The 21,014-nt window shown below is 40.6% G+C and overlaps 1 protein-coding gene across 1 annotated transcript in view; it reads right to left on the bottom strand.

Annotated features, from left to right (window-relative positions):
• Positions 1 to 21,014, bottom strand: part of HECW2 (HECT, C2 and WW domain containing E3 ubiquitin protein ligase 2) — a 291,378-nt gene that overhangs the window by 2,740 nt on the left and 267,624 nt on the right. Inside the window, exons 25-29 of the mRNA XM_087819690.1 lie at positions 18,698 to 18,827; positions 17,568 to 17,714; positions 16,799 to 16,913; positions 13,981 to 14,066; positions 12,845 to 12,957 (exon numbers count right to left, since the gene is read on the bottom strand). Of these exons, the coding sequence (XP_087675816.1) occupies positions 12,845 to 12,957; positions 13,981 to 14,066; positions 16,799 to 16,913; positions 17,568 to 17,714; positions 18,698 to 18,827 (591 nt within the window). The remainder of the gene's footprint in view (positions 1 to 12,844; positions 12,958 to 13,980; positions 14,067 to 16,798; positions 16,914 to 17,567; positions 17,715 to 18,697; positions 18,828 to 21,014) is intronic.

Here is a 21,014-nt window from a genome sequence, read left to right as displayed (position 1 = left end):
TGCTCCTGAATTAATATGGAATTTTAAGACCTACGATTATTAATGACCTATTTTTACAAAGTTACATTTAAATTTTCTTATAAATCACTTTCATACTTACGAAATAAATATAATTATATCCCTAGATGCAGTGTAGTGTGGTGGTGGGACGATCAGAGGTTTGGAGTTAGACTCGGGTTTGAGTTCCAACTCTACCAACCAGCCAGCTGCATGATTTGGAGTGAGTTATTAAAACTCTCTGAGACTCAATTGTCTCTCCGATAAAAAGAGAGTAATATAATTTGTCTCAGAAGGATATGAGGATTAAATGAAATGACAGAAACATGCTTAATACAATGCATGGGTCATAGTGCTTGACCAATTAATAAGAGATGTATTGTTAACTACATTTCCTTATCATCAAAAAGATTTACTCTAAGTGCCTTCATTAAATTGTCAAGAGATAATCATGACTCATGGAAATTATGAAATAACAAAGAAATAGTAAGGCACCTGTGTGGCCACATGGCTTATTAGAAACAGGAAAGTAAAAAAGCTCTGTTATATTATAAGAATACCAGTTTTAGGACATGGTGATAGTATTGGATCGGAGTCTACAACTCTTGTTATTACAAACTCTAAGAGGGGAAATTATCTAATTAATATTTGCAGCCAAACACCTTTTTTGATATAATAAATTATTTCAGAATTGGATTTAATTAATTCTTGTTATACCTTCTTTACACTGGAACCTCAACCTGGGCCTCAAGGAAAAGGCTTTACTTTGTAAAAAACTGAACGAGCACACTAAAAGACAGTCCTCTCTATCTTGTGCAAAACACTGGAACAGAAATATTAAATGAAGACTTTATCTTTGTTGAGGGAGAGTGGAAGAAGCAGCAGGGAAGTGAAACATGTTCTGACTATAATTATATTCCAGACTCTGTGTGTTACATACATAACTTAATTACCCCATTAGACTAAAAGGTGGTACTTTTTAAAATAAATGCTTTTTCTGCCTTTGGTTACCAATAAGGCTGAGCATCTTTCCCAAAATCAACTTGCTTGTGACATTTTCAGCTTTGTGATCTACATGTTCCTTATCTTTTAACTTTTTTATTGTGATAACATATACAGTCCATAAAATGTGTCACATTAATAACCACCTTAAGTGCTGCAGCATTAAGTACATTCACATTGTTCTGTAACCATCACCACCACCCATCTCCAGAACTTTTCGTCTTTCCAAACTGAAGTTTTCGTACCTGTAGAACACTAACGCCCATCCTCTCCCATCCCTGCAATCACTGTTCTGTTTTCTGTCTCTCTAAATTTGACTACTCTAAGTGTTTCATGTAAGTGGGATCATATGATATTTGTCTTTTTTGACTGGCTTATTTCATTTAGCATAATGTTTCCAGGTCCATGTTGTATCATGGGTGAGAATTTCCTTTCTTTTTAAGGCTGAATAGTGGTCCCTTGTATGTACAAACAAGCCTGTTATTCACACATTAACAAGCGTGTGGGCTGTTTCCATCTTTTGGATGGAAACTGTAAAAAATGCTATCATGAACACTAGTGTACAAATATCTGTCTGAGTCCCTGATTTCAAGTCTCTTGTGTATATACCCAGAAGTGGAATTGTTAAATCATAAGGTAATCCTATTTTTAATTTTTAAGGAGCTGCCGTACTGTTTTTCATAGTGGCTGCACCATTTTACATTCCCACCAGCAGTGCACAGGGTTCCAATTATTCTACATCCTTACCAATACTTACTGTTATTGTTTTGATAACAGGCATCCTAATGAGTGTGAAGTCCACTGATTGTTTAAAGTTTTAGGATTCCTTATTGATTTTTATGAATACTACAAAATAAAGATATTAACTCTTGTATCATCTCCTGCTAATCTCTTCCAGCCTATTCACTTTTTTATTTAGTTATGCATTTCATTTACAGAGCAATATTAATCTGGTTGCTATCCATTGTCTTTCTCTCTTCAGTGCATTGCTATGATTAGAACCATGCTGAAAAAGTGATCTCTATTGATTATACCTAATAGAAGGTTCTTTGTTGCCTATTTTTTTCTTTTGGTAGTGCTGGTGTATCAAAGAGTGTGATAGGTCAACTTTTGGGAGAATTCTTCTAAGAGTAACTCATATATAGCTGTAATCTTAAATAGGAACATATGAATTCATTTTTGTGAACTGAATCATGTTGGGCGAACTAGGAAATAAAAGTGACTCAAAGTGACACTAATTCTAGGTAAGCAATAATCCCCTAATTAATGTTTTATTTGTTTAGGACAGAACATGACTATAGTGAATATATAGATAACACCCCATTAAAGCCTGATCTTCCTGACAACCAAAAGTATTTGGACCCCTCCTGACAACCAAATATTTTCCCTTACCTAAAGGTTTAGCTGATTAAGAATTAACAAAATGATCACATACATGGGAATGAAAATTCATAAATAGTAATGTTTGAAGTCCCCAGTTACCTTGAACATACTTAGACCGAACGACGAACATTAGATTGAATGTCTAATATTAATTCATTGTGGTCTTGTGGTAGGCAGAATTCTAAGCCGATCCTCCATGACCCACGCAGGAGTGGGGACAGGACCTATTACTCACTTGTAACCAGTGGAATATGACAAAGGTGAAGATATGTTGCAAATGTTATTGAAGTCCATAATCAGTTGATTTTTAACTTAATCAGAAGGGTGGTTACCGTGAGTGCGCCTGACCAAAGTAGGTGAGAGCTTTAAAAAAAATATCTAGAGGTCAGAGACTCACTGTTGCTGTATTTGAAGAAGCTGCCAGGAATTCGACAGCTGCAAGAAATGGATTCTGCCAGCAACCTAAGGGAGCTTGGAAACAGGAAGTTCCCTAATTGAGCCTCCAGATGAGAGTGCAGTCCAGGTGACACCTCGATTTCAGCTGTGTGAGACGCTGAGCAAAAGACCCAGCTAAGCCAGGCCTGGCCTTCCGAGCCACAGAAACAGTGATACAATCATTGTGCGCGGCTTGAAACTGCTAAGCTTGTGGTAATTTGCTATGCAGCAATAGAAAGCTCCTACAGGTCCAAGACAAGGTGGCAAGTGTCATAAATGTGATAGAACAGAATCACACCGATCAAGGGTAGGTAGTGGAGCAAAGCAGGGAGTAAACAGCTGTCCTTTCGTTCCCCAGGTTTCTGAGCACAGAAACAGAGGAGTTCTGCATGCCTCTTTGCACTTTCGGTATTACCTTGTAGACACTATAGTATCTTATCCAATAAGTGCACAAGCCTGGGTACTCTTTTCTCTGAAGATTCAGTTCTCAACACAGAGGGAAGGACTGGACAACCTTTCCTGATCCTCTTCAGTCCTGACATAATCGAATTACTGACCCATGACTGAAGGCTGTCACTGCTTCCTAATTTACATCTTGTTGTGCAACATGTGGCTACCCTTCCGAATAAACTGAATACCTTACCCTGAAAAATGTTTCAGAGGACATATTGTAAAGGGAGAAACTGCAGAAAGATTAAATGGTTTCCCCAAGGTCAAAGGTGAGTCAGTGGCCAAATCAAGAACAGGACCTCAACCTTGGGTTCCTAGGGGAAGTCCAACATTAAACCAAAAACAGGGAGACTAATGCGCATTGGCTCAGCTCTTTCACTTCTGGAAGTCTGACCGTTAATTTCATCCCATCCCTGACGGTGAACTGCTGGTCCTCAACATCCTACCAGGTTACATACATTTTGAGGACAGGGATTAGCAAAGTAAAGCTTCAAATATTTTTTAAAATGGATGATTCAACCACAATATGCAGTAGCTCTGAGGAAAATGGTCCAAATTGGGCCCACCCAAAAAAACCCTGGGAGATACCAGGGGATTTTTTGGTACTTAGTTCTACGCTAGGCTCCCCAGAAAACAGAGATACTCAGAGTGATCAGAATCTCCAAGAAGCTTGTTGACAATGGAGATTTTCAGCTGTGCCCCCTGAGATTCTAATTCAGAAGCTTCGGGGTGGGCCTAGGGATCTGCATTTTAATTAATAGTCACTGCAAGTGAGTCTGATGCAGTAGGTCTCTACTATGGAGAGACATCAAGTGGATTAGAAATAAGATATCTACGCTGGTTATCCACACCAGCATTCTGTGTGCTTGCAAAAATTTCAAAACTCCTTATAAACAAGACAGCATTGCTAATAAGGAAATTGAGGAATAGTGTGGTTAAGTAAATTGCCCAATATTTACCATCGACTTGCTGTATGAGCCAAAAACAGGAAGGAAAAAAAAAAGCAAAACAAAACACAATCCTCTGAGGCTTTTCACACCCCCTCTCCCGCCCCATTCCGTGTCCTAAGAAAACTCCAGCAGAAAATAACAGGAGGGCCCTTGGACCATGTTGATATTGGCAGCAAAAGTACATCCAGTTATTCAGTCTCCACAAAAGGACATTTTTCAAATCTTTCAAAGCCAGCCACACTAAGTCTATAATGAGTTTACCTCATTTTGATCTATGCAGCCAGAACCACTCGAGGAGGGCAGGCCTGAACCCATCTTTGGGAAATCATGCTGGCATCAATATAAAGAAGATTTAAAAGCCCCCCAGACATCTGGTCTGACTTAATAGATCTCTTGGTGCTTTCTGGATTCTTCAAATGTTAACCAGGAGGTCACATTCTTACCCCCTCTTCTTTCCTATAGATAGACAAGTCAATTATCCATATGCAGGGAGCCAAAGTATCACAGTTGCAACCAAGTTTTCCTAGATTGATTCACTGATTAGTGTATTTCTCTCTCTCTCTGTCTGTACTTATTTATTAATTTAGTCCCCATTTTCTCAGAACTGATTTTTGGTACCTTATAAGGACCCAAAATATAAGATGAAGAAAAAAATTATAGTCAGGATTTTAAGTTGAGAGAGAAAAAAAGAGAAAACCATGAGCCTCATTTCATCTAGAAAATGCTGTCCTAGAAATAAAATGTATTTGAATCTAAGAAATCCTTTTTATTTGCAATGTAATTTAGAAAGTGTTTTGTCAACACTCTCTTTTTCTCAGCTGTCAGTGGTGCCTACTTCTTCCGATTTCAGTTTCCTTCTCTTATTCCCGCCTCTTCATCAAGCGATTAAAAGCATTCCTGAAAATTCCTAAGGGATCTTGGAACATACCACTTTATAATGTCAAGATTTGTCTGGAAATGTGAGGATTCCTGACCCAATTGACTTGTCAGGTCAAAACTGTACATATCTGTTTTGCCCCAGGCTTCCCCTAAGGCCATGAGGGGGCCCGCAGCTCGACCCAGCAGGGCATTCGGGAGGGGCAGAGGGGCCTGGAGCTGGGCTGTGGAGGGGCGCACGGGGCCTACCTGGGGCTCCCCAGAGCCTCCTAACTCAGGGCCCAGGGAGTGCTCAGGCAGCACCCGAGCTCTTTCACCTGTAGAGCTGCTTTTATTACTCCCCCCGAAGGTTCCATATTTTGAAAGCCTGTCGTTCCCATACAAAAGCCCCGATGAGTAAACATTAATTTTTCAATTCCATTACATTTCGTTTACTCCCTCATTCACTGAACGAATACTTACTGAGCTCACCCTGCGTGCCAGGCGCTGGGCTGCCGCCCGGAGACAAGGAGGACTGTGTCGTCTGGTTTCTGCCTACAAGGGGTTTACACTCAGGCAGCAGCACACAGGCACATGGGACCCCTAAATGCCGCGCATTCTGTGCTCTGTGCCAGGGCCTGGCTGTGGCGAGCAGGCGCTCGAATCCGGCCCCCTTCGGCTCTGCTCACCAAACCAGGAGCCCTGCCTAGCCCAGGGCTGCCTTTCTCCAGGCAACTGGATACCTTTGTCTAACTGGCCCCAAAGATTCACCGGGGCCCTGCATACGATTACAACACAGTGAGTTCCTCTGCCCTGCAGAGTCTGCTGTGCCAGGCTCTGAAGGCTCTGTAGTTGTGTAGGCTTTTTCTGGATCCACAGGGAGAATGCTCCCAGCACAGACGGGAAGTGTGAGGAAGCATTGCATCATCAGGAGACCTGAGACATGCAAGAGCTTGAGTGACAGGAGCCAGGGCTGGACCTGAAGCAAATGAGGAGGCAGGGCCACATCAGGAAGCGAAATGTCTTCATGCAAAGACCTTTTCCATTTATCCCACCAATGAAAGGGAGCTAGCGACTGGGTGTGGAGAGTGATATGGAAGAGGCGCCATTAATCAAGACAGGAAATGGGGAGGGGGTGGACTATGGATTCAGAGCTTATAATCAACATGAGAAATCCAAAGTTACCAATTACACAGTGACAAAATTCAATTAAAGTAATCCAGTGATTGTTTTGTTAGCCTAAGGAGATTCATTAACACAAATAAAGGTATAACTACTGTTAGGACTTTTAAATGTTCAAAATTTCTCTCCTATCCCCATTAACACTTTCTTCAGCCATGAGATTTAGAGCAGGAATTCCTGCTAAGACTATTCACAAACATCTGTGTAACCCATGGTGGCACAGTCCAACCCCTGCCCCTCACCAGGTGTTCAGTAAATGCGAATCAATGAAAAGGGATTCTACAGCAGTTACTACACTCACTAATTTGTCATAGACCATTTGGTGGCAATGATGCTGGTTATCTGTTCATTTAAATGTCTATTACTTCTCTCTTTGTGGTCCACAGGAACAGATCAATTTATATCTCCCACAAGGATTTTGCACATAGTAAATGTATGATGAATATCTAAAGGCTCATTAGAGCCTTTAATAATTCTAATTAAAATTAATGTCTAATTTTAAGGTCTCATTAAGTCACCTTGGTTAAAATGCACCAGGGTCTATAAAGTTTGGAACCTTCCTACAGTGGGAATTCCTGCATCCAGAGATAACTGGGAGAAGAAACTCCTCAAACTATTTATTATAAGCAGATAACTTCTTCACCTGTGGTTGGCCCTGGGAAAAGAGGAAGAGTACATACTTTTTAAATGTAAGAAATTAAAGTCAACAGAAGAAAACCCAGTAAGGAACGGTTCCAGGACGAGAAATAGCCTGGGTGGATAAAGCACATTTCTTGCACACCTAAAGACTGTGAAACTCCACGCCAGCTCTGAAGGCTGGGTATTAGGGATAATAAAAACAAGGGCTAAATTTACTGAATGTGTTAGGCATCATCTTAAGCACTTTGCATGTGTTAATTTTCAAAATAATTTTGTAATGTAATTACTAGTATCTATCCCAATTGTTCAGATAAGGATAGAGAGATACGAAAGTGACTTTGGCATATCTTGTCTGGAGTGGTGAGAGTCACTGCTAGTTTAAGAAAAACAATATTCACTGAGTGTGAATTATGTGCTAGCACTCAGCACTGGGGGCAAACCACATTCAATTCAAACAAGGTCCCTGTTCTCATAGGGACCTTGAGGGGAAAATAGACTATCCTAGGGGGGAAGATAGACTATCAACAAGTAAACCAATAATGAAACACAATGACTGAATTGGGGTAAGTCCTAGGAAGAAACTAAGGTGTGAGAGAGTGACAGGTGCGCTTGGGGCAGAAGCCTGGGGGACCTTTCTGAGCAGATCATGTCTCAGCTAAGACCTTGGGGGTGAGAAAGAGCCAGCCAGGTAAAGAACCAGCAGGAAAGAGTTCAGGCATGAAGTTCCAGTCTTGAGGCAGAATTGAGTTTGGCACGTTGAAGAACAGCAGGAAAGAGGCTGGTGGCTGGTAGCAGGTGGAGGGAGAGTTTATGCATTGAGGTTGGAGTGTAGGTCAGACCAGGCCACCTACTAAGCAGTCTTTAGCAAGGAGTCTGGATTTCATTCTAGGACACTGGAAGGTATAAGCAAGGGAGGGAGTGATCTTGAGATTTCAGATCCCTCTGGTTGCTGGGCACGGAATGAACTTCAGGATGTCTAAACAGGAGCGCAAGGTTAGCCAGCAGGCTGCTGCAGTGGTCCAGGCGAGAGGCGGGGATGCAGTAGAGGTGCTGATGAAGGTGGGAAGGGATGGGCCCAAACTAGTTTTTGCTCTTGAGGCCAAGGAAAGGGGGATAACCACTCCTTAAGAACTGTAATGTTTGTCACTCACAAATATGCACTTTAAAATAAGACTTCTGAAACAGCTTTCAAGGACCATTAGTCATTTCAACTTGGACTATCCTATTGTCTGTTGCTTGTAGCAATTAAAATTTCTCTCATTCCATTGCATAATCACAAATATGTTCAGTAGCTCCACTTTTTACATTAGTCACTGATGAGTCCCCTTTTAGAGACAGTATGTTTTAGCGATCATTTTACCCATTTCCCAAAGGAAAGACCAATCTAAAAGGTACAGCACATTAAAAGATTTTTAGTAAGGTACTATTACTACACATCACTAACACAGTTTTGCTAGCACATGCTGATTCAACATCAGAAAAGAGTAAAAACTTATAATATTCTTGTCAGTAAGAACTGAATGAGAGGGAAGAGGGGAAAAGAGTCAAAGAGGACCTGATGTCAGAGATTCAACTACTGAGCAGACTATATATGAGAATCTTCTCCCAATTTCCTCCCAGACCACAATGCACCTCAGCTGACCAGCAGGTGGTGGGAACTGGAAAGACCAAGGGGGTAGCTCAAGGCAACAACAGAAAAGACAAGGCACCAAGGGGTCCTTCCAGTGCCCATCTCTTGTTCTGAAACTTTTTTTTTAATTAAAGAAAGTGACACTATATTACAGGACTCCTGTTATTTTTCCATTTCCTAGCTGATAGCTCAGTTTGATAGTAGACAATGCTCTCTGTACTGAGGAGGAAAAAACTGAATTATTGATGACATGGAAAGGTGTTCATGATTAGGGATATTTGGTAAACATGAAGAGGTTACAAACAGTATAGGCCGTATGACTGTATTTTTGTTTTTAACTTGTGCGTGTGTGTATAGAAGTGAGTGAAAAGATACACTTCAAAATGTGTAGAGGTTACCTTGGTAGTGGACTTTCGAAATTATATATATATATAAAACTTCTTGGCATTTTTTGTGTGAAAAGTTTCCTTTTCGTAAGAATAAAAAGCAGAGTTTTAAAATTGAAAAAAAGTTGTCTTTTATCTTTAAAAAATAATTTTATCTTTTTAAGTTCTATTCCACTAGAAAAACCATATCCCTGAGATACCCATTTCATAATTAACTCTAGCTTCTTATTACTTAATTTGGGTCAGCATTTCATTCATCATAACCTCCAGACACAGCCATTTAAAACATTTCATGTTTCCTCCCCCTGGCAAAACCAACATGACATTAAAAAGAACAGCATGATTGAAGCTCTCCAACTCTCCTGTTATCGTACTTGGCAAGAACGTCAAAGATGAACATAAACTCTATACCGCGCTGAGGGAGAGGACTGGCCCTGCATTTTCCAGGCTAGCATGTTAGCGGCCTGCTTTTTGGAATATTTAAGAGTAATTTCCATAAAGTGAGTTCAGTGTCCCACAAGCTGATCAGGACACTGGGGGTTAGGAAATCTGCAGAAACGCAAAACTCAGAGCGAACCACCGACCACCACACAGCAGAGGAAGTGCAGGGATGTGTTCGGGCTATAAGCCTCTATGGAGACAGCCATCTGCTCCATCATTATTTATCATCTGGGTCTCCAGTTACTTTATTACCACAAGAGAGAAAAAAGGGCCCTGGATTCAACTTGCACTGGCTTCGGAGATGACCGTCTATACCTTGACACTGCTTGGCCACATGGTGAATAGTGCTATGTTCACTGCTACCGCAAAGTGGGACTAGGAAACCTGAGAGAAGGTGAGACTCACATTTGTTTGAGCTGAAAGGCCCTCAGTCATTCATGTCTAGAAAGACTAAGATGCCCCCCAGTCTGCCAGGACTGCCTGCCCTCATCCCTGACATCCACTCCAGCTTTCCAGGGCACAGCCTCCCATGCTTGGATGATGCCAGATCTCTCAGAGAGCAGATTTTTTTAAGCAAGAAGGAAATCCATCCATTCTGTCTCCACTATGTACAATGTTATGTTTTAAATAAACATCAACTCACTAACAAGTCAAAGAAATACATTGGGGTTGACCAGCTTGAGAGAAACCAGCCCTTCAGTTCTGCAACTAAAATCTATCAGGAAACTGCAGGAAAAAAGGCTCCGGTGCATCTGTTCCGATTGTAGGAGAAATGGACTCAGCCGTATAAGACAAACTCTTTAGACCAGGGCCAATCTTACAGATCTTTTTTGCACCTAAGTAACACCCCACATTTCATAAAGGGTAATCACAATGTTATCAGTCAAGAAACCATTTCTGATAAACAGGTTCTTCTTTTTATTTTTTTCTGCAAATGTCCTTTTTCTGTGGAGCACATTTTAATATAGGAGTATGGTGGCTTGTAGAAGATTCAGGATAAAAGGTTAAAAAGATCAAAGAAAACCTGCTATCCCTGAGGACTGACATACATGTTATCTCACCATCACAAGTACTCTTTGAGCAGCATTGTTATTCTTACTCATCAGGGATGGATCTGGGCTCTTGCTTAGGATCAGATAGCCAGTGTATCACAGCGCTCGGATTGGCTGTCATGCCTGTTAACTAGGTTTCATAAGTAGACTAATGTGAACTAGAATAGCCAAGCAGCTCTTTCCTCCTATGAGACCTGAAAAGTTAGGGCTTGTTATAGACAGAGTATGACCATAGACTGCTCTACTGATGTGCCTCATATTATTTTTATTTATGTGATTTTATAATCTGGGTAAGACTAAGAATCTAGTACCAGCCTTAGTTCATAATAAAGAAAGGAAGAAACACCACATCTGTTGCCTAACTGTGTGTACGCAACGACACTGAAGAACACCACTGTTTGTAATGAGTCAGCACATGAACTTCCTGGAGCTCCTGGGGGAAGTAAAAAAGTGAATTAATCTAGCCCAACCCCCAAGATTCTTCAACAATCAGTTGATGTTACTTCTTGCTCAACCAAACCTAATATACCACCCCCTCCCTGGCCTTTTACAGCAAAGGAAACTGAGGTCCAGAGATCAAGTGATCTTCTGGGTCCAAGAGTTAGCTGGTGGCAGAGGTGGGACAAGAACCGGGGTCTTCTAACTCCCAACCCTGTGCTTTTTCCATTACGCTACTGCGTGATATACAGGGTGTCCCAAAAAAAACATATACATACTTCAACAGCTGATAGCTCAGTTGATGTTTCTTTCATTTCAGATTTAACACATTGGAATTAATAATGTATAAGTGTATGTACATTTTTTTGGACACCCTGTACATTACAGATGATGGTGACAGAAATCATAGAGGCAGCTATCAGCCATTAACTGGATGCTTATTCAGGGCCAAGGTCAGCAGTACATGTTTTAGATGAATGATTTCACTTAATCCTCAGAACTACCAACCTACAAGGAAGATGAGGAAACAGAGGCTCAGAAAGATTAAGCAACTTCTCCAAGCAACTTACCCACTGCGGATAAGAAGAGAACTGGGATAATAGAGCCCAGTCTCTCTGAAGCTCCAGCTTCATGTCTATACTAAATTGCCTCTCTCTGCTCACCAGTGTTAGTGAAAACTGTAGTGATTCACTGTGAACAACCGGTCTATCTGCTTCTTGTTACAGTTTGTTCCATCCGCTTTACAAAAGTAGATCTTTACAAAAACAGATTTTAAGACAAAGGGACACAATCGATCCACCCTTTCCTGCCTCCTTGATGCTCATGCCTGAGCTTCTCCAAAGGGCGAAAGGCTCTACTTTTGTATCTGCTTTTAGATATACAAATATGAGCTTAAGGGAAAAAAGAACATGACTCAGACATAAATAAAACAGAATAATTCTTTAAATAATGAAATTATAGTCTGCCAAGTTTGGAACATCAGGTATGCCAGGTAATAGGTGTTGCAGGGTAGTGCCTCTGCTCACAGGTTGAGATGCACCCGGGGTGACTGAGGGAGCTCGGGCCAGCCCCGGGCTTGCACTACTCCTTGCTCTCTGCATCTGTTTTTCAGCACTCCTTTCCTCACGTGTTGATGCTTAGAACATAATTCTCAAAAAGTAGACTTTTGCAGTTGCTAAGAAGAAAGTCTTGTTAACAGGCTCCTTAAAGTAGTTTGTACATAAAGAAACTCAGGATGACATCGTGGGAAGATCATTCAACCTCCCCAGATTACAGTTTTATTGGCAGTAAAATGAGAGGCAATCTGAGGTCCTTTTACCTCAAAAATTCTACATTATTACCGCTGATTGGAGAAAGGAGCTCTAAAACCAACTCTTCTCCATTCCACCTTTGTTTATTGGTTCCCTCCTTTTCTTTTGCTCCAGCTCCAGTTATTCAACCCCAAACTTTTTTTGAGTCTTACATATATTAGCAGCAACAGTAAAGCTACTTTCTTCCACTCCAAAGAAATGTGCCATCTTGTTATGAATGAGAATGCAATGCAGAGAGCATGCCCACGGAATTAAGGCATGGATGAAAGAAGCTAAGGAGGAAGATAGCACATTCACGTGATTTAATATTCTTTAGAAGCCACAAGGGTAATTTTGAGTGAAGGGATTCTAAATAGTTACTAACAGAAACTTAAAACCAGAGTTTCTGGAACCATCTAAGTTAGAGCCACAGTCATAAGAAACCACAGTATGATGACCAACATTGCTTTGCTAAAGCTAACAAATGCTTTGGTTTTGTTGCATTTTGTATTTTAAGATATGTATGTATGTATATTAACTATGACCAGGAAGATCTTTACCCCCGTCATCTAGAAAGGTAAATCAGCAAATGAAATAAGTTTATTCTAAAAGCTTTTCCTACTCTCCCGAACTTTTAACACAAAACAGTAATTAATATATACATAACTTCTAGAACAATGTAGTGACAGTAAAGAAATATTGTCTTCCACTTTACCTGGGAAGTGCGGTGATTTTCCCCCATTTTTCCACACAGAACCTTCTTGGGCCATTACTTCCTCGGAGAGAAGCAAATCCTTCATAGGGAATGCTGGACGTGCCTGTTACGAACTACCAACCCAAGAAAACAGAAGGAGAGGTGAAGCCACGAGACCCGCTGCCAAGGCAGGCAAGGTGTCGTTCACAGGCAGAGCTCCCGGGCAGGGCAGCGAGCTGCTCGCTGCTCGCTGCGGGGAAGCTTCAAGACAAAGCTTTAGAGGTGTGCCATAACCATAACATGGGGACTCTGTCAGAGAACCGAGCAAGGACGGTGCATTATAAAGGGAAAGGGGATGTGGAGGGCTTGAGAAGATAAAGCCTCTGTACAGCTGACCAGCTCAGAAGCTTAAACCAGGTGTAGCTCCCATTGTAGATTAATGAAGTGGGTGTATCAATTAATCTATCAGCAACAGTCCCTGATCAATCTGTCGTGAATTTTTTAAAAAATGACAACAAAAGGAAAAAAAAAAGAATTTCTGGGTTTGCAAATTTGAGGGGCAGATGCTTGATCCAAAGGAGCCAAGACCCAACGTACTTGAAAGGCTCTGAGCATTCAGAAGACTCCCTCATGCCCGATATTTCTTTAGCTATAACCAACCAGCAATTGCCCTGTGTAACTATAAACACCACAAGAAAATGAGTTAGTTTTTCCAGTGTTCTTGAACTTCATTGTTATCTTGAATTTGTTGAAAGTTAGATGGAGGAGTAGAAAGGACTCTTTATCAAGGAACTGGGTCACTTCTTAAGGGACCGAGTGAAGATCATCTGTTGCTAAGGATGCTGGCCTGCAGAGTACCCGGGGACCTCCTTCTGAAAGGGCCACGCTGCCCTGAAGGCAGATGCTGTTCCTGAGATTCCTAAACTGGACGTGGTGCTTCCTCACAACTCTAATGAAACGCTTGGACGTGGTCAGGGATGCTGTGCACAGCGATGGAGCCAAAGAACCGGGCAATCCCAAGAGTCTCAAAACTGTGTCCCACATTTGCACATTAACATGGGATGTATTTATTGGGTATACTTAGCAATTATTAAAAATATGCAATTCCAACAATGATTATATTAATGCATTAAAAAGATTGACCAATGGCGTCTTACCTGTAACAACCTTAGTCGTTGCTCATTGTTGAATCTTTCCACTGCAGCCCAGAACCACCGAATTACAATATGATTGTCATGATATCCTACCAAACCAATCACAAAAGCCTGTATTACTTTGACTTTTCTATCTTAAAGCACCACGACACATTGACAAAAACCCCAGACATATGTCATCATCTTGGACTTTTTAGGTTGTTTATAAATTAAGACTAAGGAATAACACTGTAAACATGATTGTATGAGTGTCAAAAGTCAAATAAAAACAACATTAAGTGAAACCAAGAGGCCTCTGTTTCCGTAGAGTGGTCACTAAATAAAGTTAGTGGAGAGAAAAAAAAATGAGTTACTTTAACTATATCACTTCTGAAAAATATAATTGCTGTTACTGGAAATGCTTAACTCTTTTGGTCATTCATTTAAGAAATAATTTTTGAGTATCACTATGCCAAGCACTGTACAAAGCTTAGGGGTCCAGTGGCAAAGAAAACAGACCCTCACAGAGCTTCTGGTAAAGGAGAGACACATCAAACAATCATACAAATTAATACACAATTGCAAACTATCTTAAAACTACATACAATGTTCATATTTTGAAATCAAATTACTTAACAAAAAAGGAAAAGCAATTGTATTACTTTAATTTCTTCACCTAATAAATCCCAAATAATCAACCTAAATTTTACTTTTATTCCATACTTAAGTAGAATTTAATAAAATGTTAAAAGTATCATCCCATGGGTGGACTAAGGAAGTAGTTGTGGATTTCAAACCTTTCAATGAAGAAAAATTAAATTCAGAGAGAAGGCCAACAGAGATTAAGGTACAATTAGTGGTTCAAACCAATTAACTGACATATTCAATGTGCATAAAGCTGCTCCAATTCTGAGTTAGAAGAAGGAAGTCTGAAACGGAAGGTGGGTCCTCCCGTGTTTCAGTGGTTGTAGGACTTGGGGGACTCCTTCCTCACTGTTTGCTATTAGATCAGCTGTGCTTAGTGACCTCTGCAGAAGGAATCAAGTGAAGGAAAAATTAAACTAGACTGGACACTGTGATACATAGGCTCCATGTGCTCCCTTTGGCAGAGACTAGCTATTTGGTGCTGAGCAGAGAGCTTTCTCATCTATAAAATAAGACATTGGCTCTTTACAGCTTTAACGTTTTCTGACCTTATGAATCAGCCCTTTTCTGCCTCTCCTTTGCTGTTTGTGCCAAACCTTTTGGAGAAGGCGGAGCAGAAGTGTCTCCTTGTACCCTCTATAAACAGCTGCCTCATGGACATATGGCGAGTGGCAGGAAGCCACCTCTTCTTGCAGTGCCAACTAGCTGGGCTCGCAAGCGTGGCAGCTGGGCGTCTTGCCCTTTTCCTGCCCCATCCCTACCCCCAGCACTCGCCTCCCAAGGATTTCACTTGATAAGATCTATAATAACCATAGAAATAGGTACTTGATTAGTCATACACTGTGAATAAAAGTGTATACTGTGTAAATACAAAATGGCTGATTTGATTAATGGTATTGCTATTAGGATCACCTGGGTGGAGGAATGAGCTAATAATATTTATGGTGAGATGTGAGTTATTTAGAAGTTGGAGAAACTGCGTTCTAGTTAGTGAAAGCAATTTGATTAACCAAGTTATAATAACCAAGGCCATATATGGGTTATACTTTGGGCCAACTGGAAAAGACTTATTATGGAAATAGCAGCGATGGAAACTGCAATTTAATCCTGCCTTTCAGAAAAAGTGGGGAGCAAAGACAGCCCACGGCTGCGTAATGAGCGGGAAGAGCCCAGCACAGGCCAAAACAAAGGCAATTTAGCAAATGTTATTTTTCACTCTGAACTTTTAAGATTGTTTTTTAAATCTCTGTTTCAATGGACAGACAACTGTAGAGCGGTTCAGTGATGAAGTCAGTGACTGAAAGTTTGCATGTTTCGCTCTCCAAGTTCAGAACCAGCGCTAACCTCTTGCATTCTGAGTTAAGAAACTACAACCAAAACCAAAACCTAAACAAAAACAACTGTTGTTTGTCACAGCTTTCCAAGGACTTATAACAGCGCAAAAAATTTCAGGAAATGTATTTCTTTGCTTGAAGTTACTGGATACAACTCTAACTCTGGGTTACCATCAGGTCCCTTTCAAAGTATACTGACTGATTCAGCACATTTAAATGGCTTTGATCCCAATTATAATTGAGAACTTGTACTGCTCTATATAAATGCCACTTCTAAGCCTTCCCATTTGGTGGAGTGGTACATAGTGCAGTTTTTAACCAATCTTACAGCAGTTTCCTTTTCAGTTGAACTTAATGCTTGAATGTAGAAGGGCTTGTTTAATAAACTACTTGAATTTTGAGAACCATGTCTTGTTCCATTCATGTGTTTCAAATGTAAATTACAACTGGTAAGTAGTTCAATTAAATGTAGGAAAACTGTGTTCATCAGGAAGCGCAGAGGGTGTGCCTCTTCACGTTTTAGAATGAAGGTAGAATATAGGTGGCGTTTGAGCTCCCTGGTGCTTCACTACCAACCCCATAAAACAATTAATTAGTGTTCTTATGGTCACATTTCTTCACCAACAATTAAGTGTTATGACATCCTTAGACGGTGCGTAAACAGTCCTTCCTCCAGTTGACAGATGAGGTAACCAGGAGAAGAAGGGAATGTACCTAGCCCAAGGTCTCAAAGGAGGCTGCAGGAGACCTATGATTAGAGTGCAAGTGTTTGTGCCTGTCCTGGATGCAGACCAGCACGCTGAACCATCTGCCTCCCTTTAATTTCCAATTTAAAATCCAGCCATCTATAAACGAAACTTCACCTCCTCTATATTCTGTGTTGTTTCTCCAATCACTCAGGTCTATTTCTGCGGTGCCCGCGATGACCAGTTCCAGCTCTCTTGCATCGAAAACGGACACCAGCCTGGCATCCACCACCTGTGGAACAAAAAGAATACAGGGCATGGCTTAAGCACCCAGAGGAGGCCCAGCTGCAGCTAAGCCCCGGGCGTCAGAGAAGGGGCCACAAAGAATTTGGGGAATACTGTGGGTACACTCTGTGTAGGCACTTTAAAAACTGAAAAGCTCTCAACAAGTATAAGGTATTTTTTTACTACAAGGTCGACATGATTTCCCTCAACAGAATTTTTGTTTTATAACTGAGCACTGATTAACCCAGTTTGTCCGTCTCTTCTGAAAAAGATCCAGGGCTCCTACAGAAAAAGCCACATGGAATACTTGTAACAACTATTCAGACCCTTAGATACAATCATTTCAAATCTCAAGTATGAGATTTGACTATCTGTATCTAAGCATGAGTAAGATGCATGTCTTAAATGTTATCAGTGGTCATTAAATTGTCAAATGCTATTTGAATTTAGGTCATTTTATGTCAACGATTTCTTGTAACAGGGCATTAAGCTTTCTGTGTGCGCTCTTGAAACGTGCAGGATAAAACATTGGAGTTTCTAAATGGAAAGAGCACCAGTAAATGTAGCAAAAGAAAAATGGAGACATAGCGCACATATAAGTCACAGGAAGATGGGCTGCTGCCATCGGCCTGCAGAGCCACACCCTGCTGGCTGTCTCTACCTCGTAGAAGCCGCGCACCAAGCTCTCCGTCTGCTGCACGACGCCCCTCTCGATCCTCCACTTCACCATCCTCTCGATGTACTCCTTTTTGTTCTTCTCCGTGACCGGGATATTGGCACCCCCTGGTTTTAACTCTCGTTCGGTGATCTGGGATTAAAAAGCAAAAGGACTGCCAGTAAAGCAGCGCCCTCGAGGGTACACGAATGCTCTGCCGCGAGCTGGCGTGAGGGGCCAGCACGGAGCCCAGGCACATGCCAGAGTTCAGTGAAAAACGGGCACTGAGCGGGCGTCTGAAGCCTCAGTGGTTAAAAATACATATATATTGCAAGTGCTGAAGGTTAAGTTTTAAAAATCCTGACTAACCAGATAAGCCTTTTAAATGATGATAAATTGGTTCCAGATTCTGGCCCATGGCTATTCGAATATTTGACAAAAACACATTTTCATGAATTCCTTTAGGGTCTAGAATCAACCGCATATAGAAAGCCCATATTTAAGTAAAGATTGACTTTAAGGAAACAGAATTACATTCAAGTGAATGTTAAATTGAGAACTTCTTTTCCAAAACACAAAATTCAGGAAAGCAACCAAATATTAATGTCTAAGTAAGGATATTACTTATGAACTAGTATACAATTTCTGAAAGAAATCTAAGCAACTTTTCCATTCACATTCTTAAAAAAAACCCACCCAACATGTTTTCAAACTTTCACCAAAATATTGTTTACTTTTCCTTAGCTTCAAAACAATCAATTTCAGTTCTAAAATATGAATGAAAGTTAAATGCAAATGCCAATTAAGTATTTTAACATTCAACTCTGGGGTAGCGTGGACTTTTAAAAAGGCACATTCTAATATCTTATGTGGATATTTTCGTTGGAAATAAAAAGAAGATTGCTTACAACACACAAATAATAATCACAACCTGTAAATTAGAACATCTTCATCAGCAGTTGGCATTAGAATAATCTTTGCAACCAAGATTATTGTAACTGTACACAAACCTGGGTTTAAACCACCCAAAAAGCCACAGATAAATAAGCATCTGATCTTAGCCACTGAATTAATTCTTCACCGACCAACAGCCTCCAGTTACCACACGTAGTCACCAGTTACTCGCGTACACAGACCTGCCCAAAAACTTCTTCGTTTACAGTGAACGTGAGGTCCAGGATGTCATGGATGTCATTGTCTTTCATCCACTGCAGGCTCTGGTGGAATTCTTCATCCAGGTATTCTAGGTCACTCAGGTCACACAGACTAAGATGACAAACAGATAGAAATAGATATGTGGGCATAGTGAATAGCAAACACCCAGAGTCATGAGGAAAGAAATGAAGAACTAAAGACAAGAATAAGAATAACTAAATAGGCACTGATTTCTGAAATGTTTTAAGTCAAATTCAGTAACCAAATCAGTGAAATGATTCAGAAATTTGGTATACAATTTAAAAATCCTGGATATTTATAAAATACCTTAGGAATCACTCAGTCTGACCTTTCTTTTGGAGACACAGAACTGAAGGTATAAAGAGTGATGACCATTGGCTCAGTCACCCACAATTAATGCCATAGCAGAAACTGGAACTCGGTTTGACAACTTGGGTCCAGTATGTTTTTGGCTATGTTACACTATCTTAAAACATTGTTCTCTTAATTAGAAATTCTTTGTATGTTTCTATTCTGTACTTGACACACCCCACCCCCCCAGCCCCTCTAAAACTAGATATGATCCACGTTTACATATATCCCCTTTTCCTTCATGGTTCTCACTTTTTCCTTGATTCTGAAAATAGCAAGCCACAGAATCTCTCTACAGTTGTAATAGTTTTCTATAGCTATCCCCTCTTTTTTCTTGCCGAGAGAGGATCTACAGAAGGTGGGGTAACTATTATGTAAATATAAGGTGGTAACATTTGATTTGCTTTAGTTGTTTTGAAATTTCCTCCCATCAGCCCAATTTCAAAGGTCATGTTGTTTGGTTTAGTCTAAACATTTAGTAGGCATCAAGTATGTGCCAGATATCTTAATAGCTACTTGTTAAACACTAATTGACCTCCAGGACATAATGGTTGAGTAGGGGAGCAAATTGATGAGTTAATATAAGGTGATTAGTTATAGCCTAGGGTGGGTAACACTTATAATTTGTGCAATTGTTTATAGGTATGTTACACTCCAATTAGAAAATAAAAAGATAAGGTAGGTGCAGAGAGCTCTCACAGCAAACATGAAGGACATTTACTTCGACCTAGATATTCAGGAAAGCTTTCTGGTGTAGATGATACTTATATTACATTTTGCAGGATGTTTAAAAGCTAGAGAGGTAAAGAAGAATGGATGAAGAGGAGGAAAAGACAAAGAAAAAGACAGAACATGAACAAATCATAAAGGCATGAAATATGTGGAATACTCCAAGCATATTGGCAGGACCAGAGAGTTAACCACTAGACAAAATGTCCAGAGAATGAGGCTAGGAGCTGGGAGCAGGCTGTTCTAAGGAGCTTGGTGATTCAGAATTATTGAAGGGTTTTAAGATAGGGAATAACACGGTCAGATGTGAGATATGACTTTAAATTGTTTCTCTGGAAGTTACAGTCTAGCGGATTACTTAAAACAAGGGGAGGTGTAGTTATTATTAAAGGGTGGAGACCAATTAGTAGACCACCATAGTAATCAGGAAAAAATAAGACCAGGGTTTTAATTAGGGCACAGTTATTAAGGATGGAGAGGAGAAGATGCATTTAAAAATTATTTAGGAGGCAAATGTAGAAATTAGTAAATGGGTTTGCTGGGGAGGCATAAAGAAAGATATCTAAGATAGGAATGGCAAATAAATTCATGTTGACTCAGATTAATTGCCAGTCTTGAGGGCTATAAGTGAAAAAATTCCTGAGGGCACAATAAGTTCAGCAGGAAAAAGCACCATAAATGATTTGTGAACTATATCATGGGAATGGGTGGGAGGTGGGGAAGAGTGGGACACATGTTGTGTACCTGCCATTCCTGTCTGAGGGGGACTGCTGATTTCTGACCAGAGAGACTTGAGAATATTGGGACTGTGAACTGTAATTGGACAAATGGGAAAAGGTACATTTTCAGGTTAGGGGAAGTTGATGAGTTTTGTTTTAATCACGTTGATTTTGAGGTGCCTGTGAAACATGCAAGTAAGATATTCAGTGGAATGTTGGCCACTTGAGCCCACAACTCAAGGGAAATCAAAACCGAGAGTGCAGATTTGAGCGTCAGTGGGAAAGGAAACAGGTGAAGGGATTTCCCTGTGAGAACAGAGAGAGAAAAAAGGGGGCCAAGAATGGAAGCTTCAGGAACACGGAGGTTTAATGGAAAATCAGAGGAAAAGCCCACAGAGGAGACATAACAGCAGAGGACAGGCATAGGACAGAGCCATGGATGCCATGAGGTAAGACTCAAGATACATGGATGGGGTAG

This window comes from Miniopterus natalensis, chromosome 8 (assembly GCF_054644295.1).
Source record: "Miniopterus natalensis isolate mMinNat1 chromosome 8, mMinNat1.hap1, whole genome shotgun sequence".
NCBI classification, from domain to species: domain Eukaryota; kingdom Metazoa; phylum Chordata; class Mammalia; order Chiroptera; family Miniopteridae; genus Miniopterus; species Miniopterus natalensis.
This window is presented reverse-complemented; position numbering and strand designations above follow the sequence as displayed.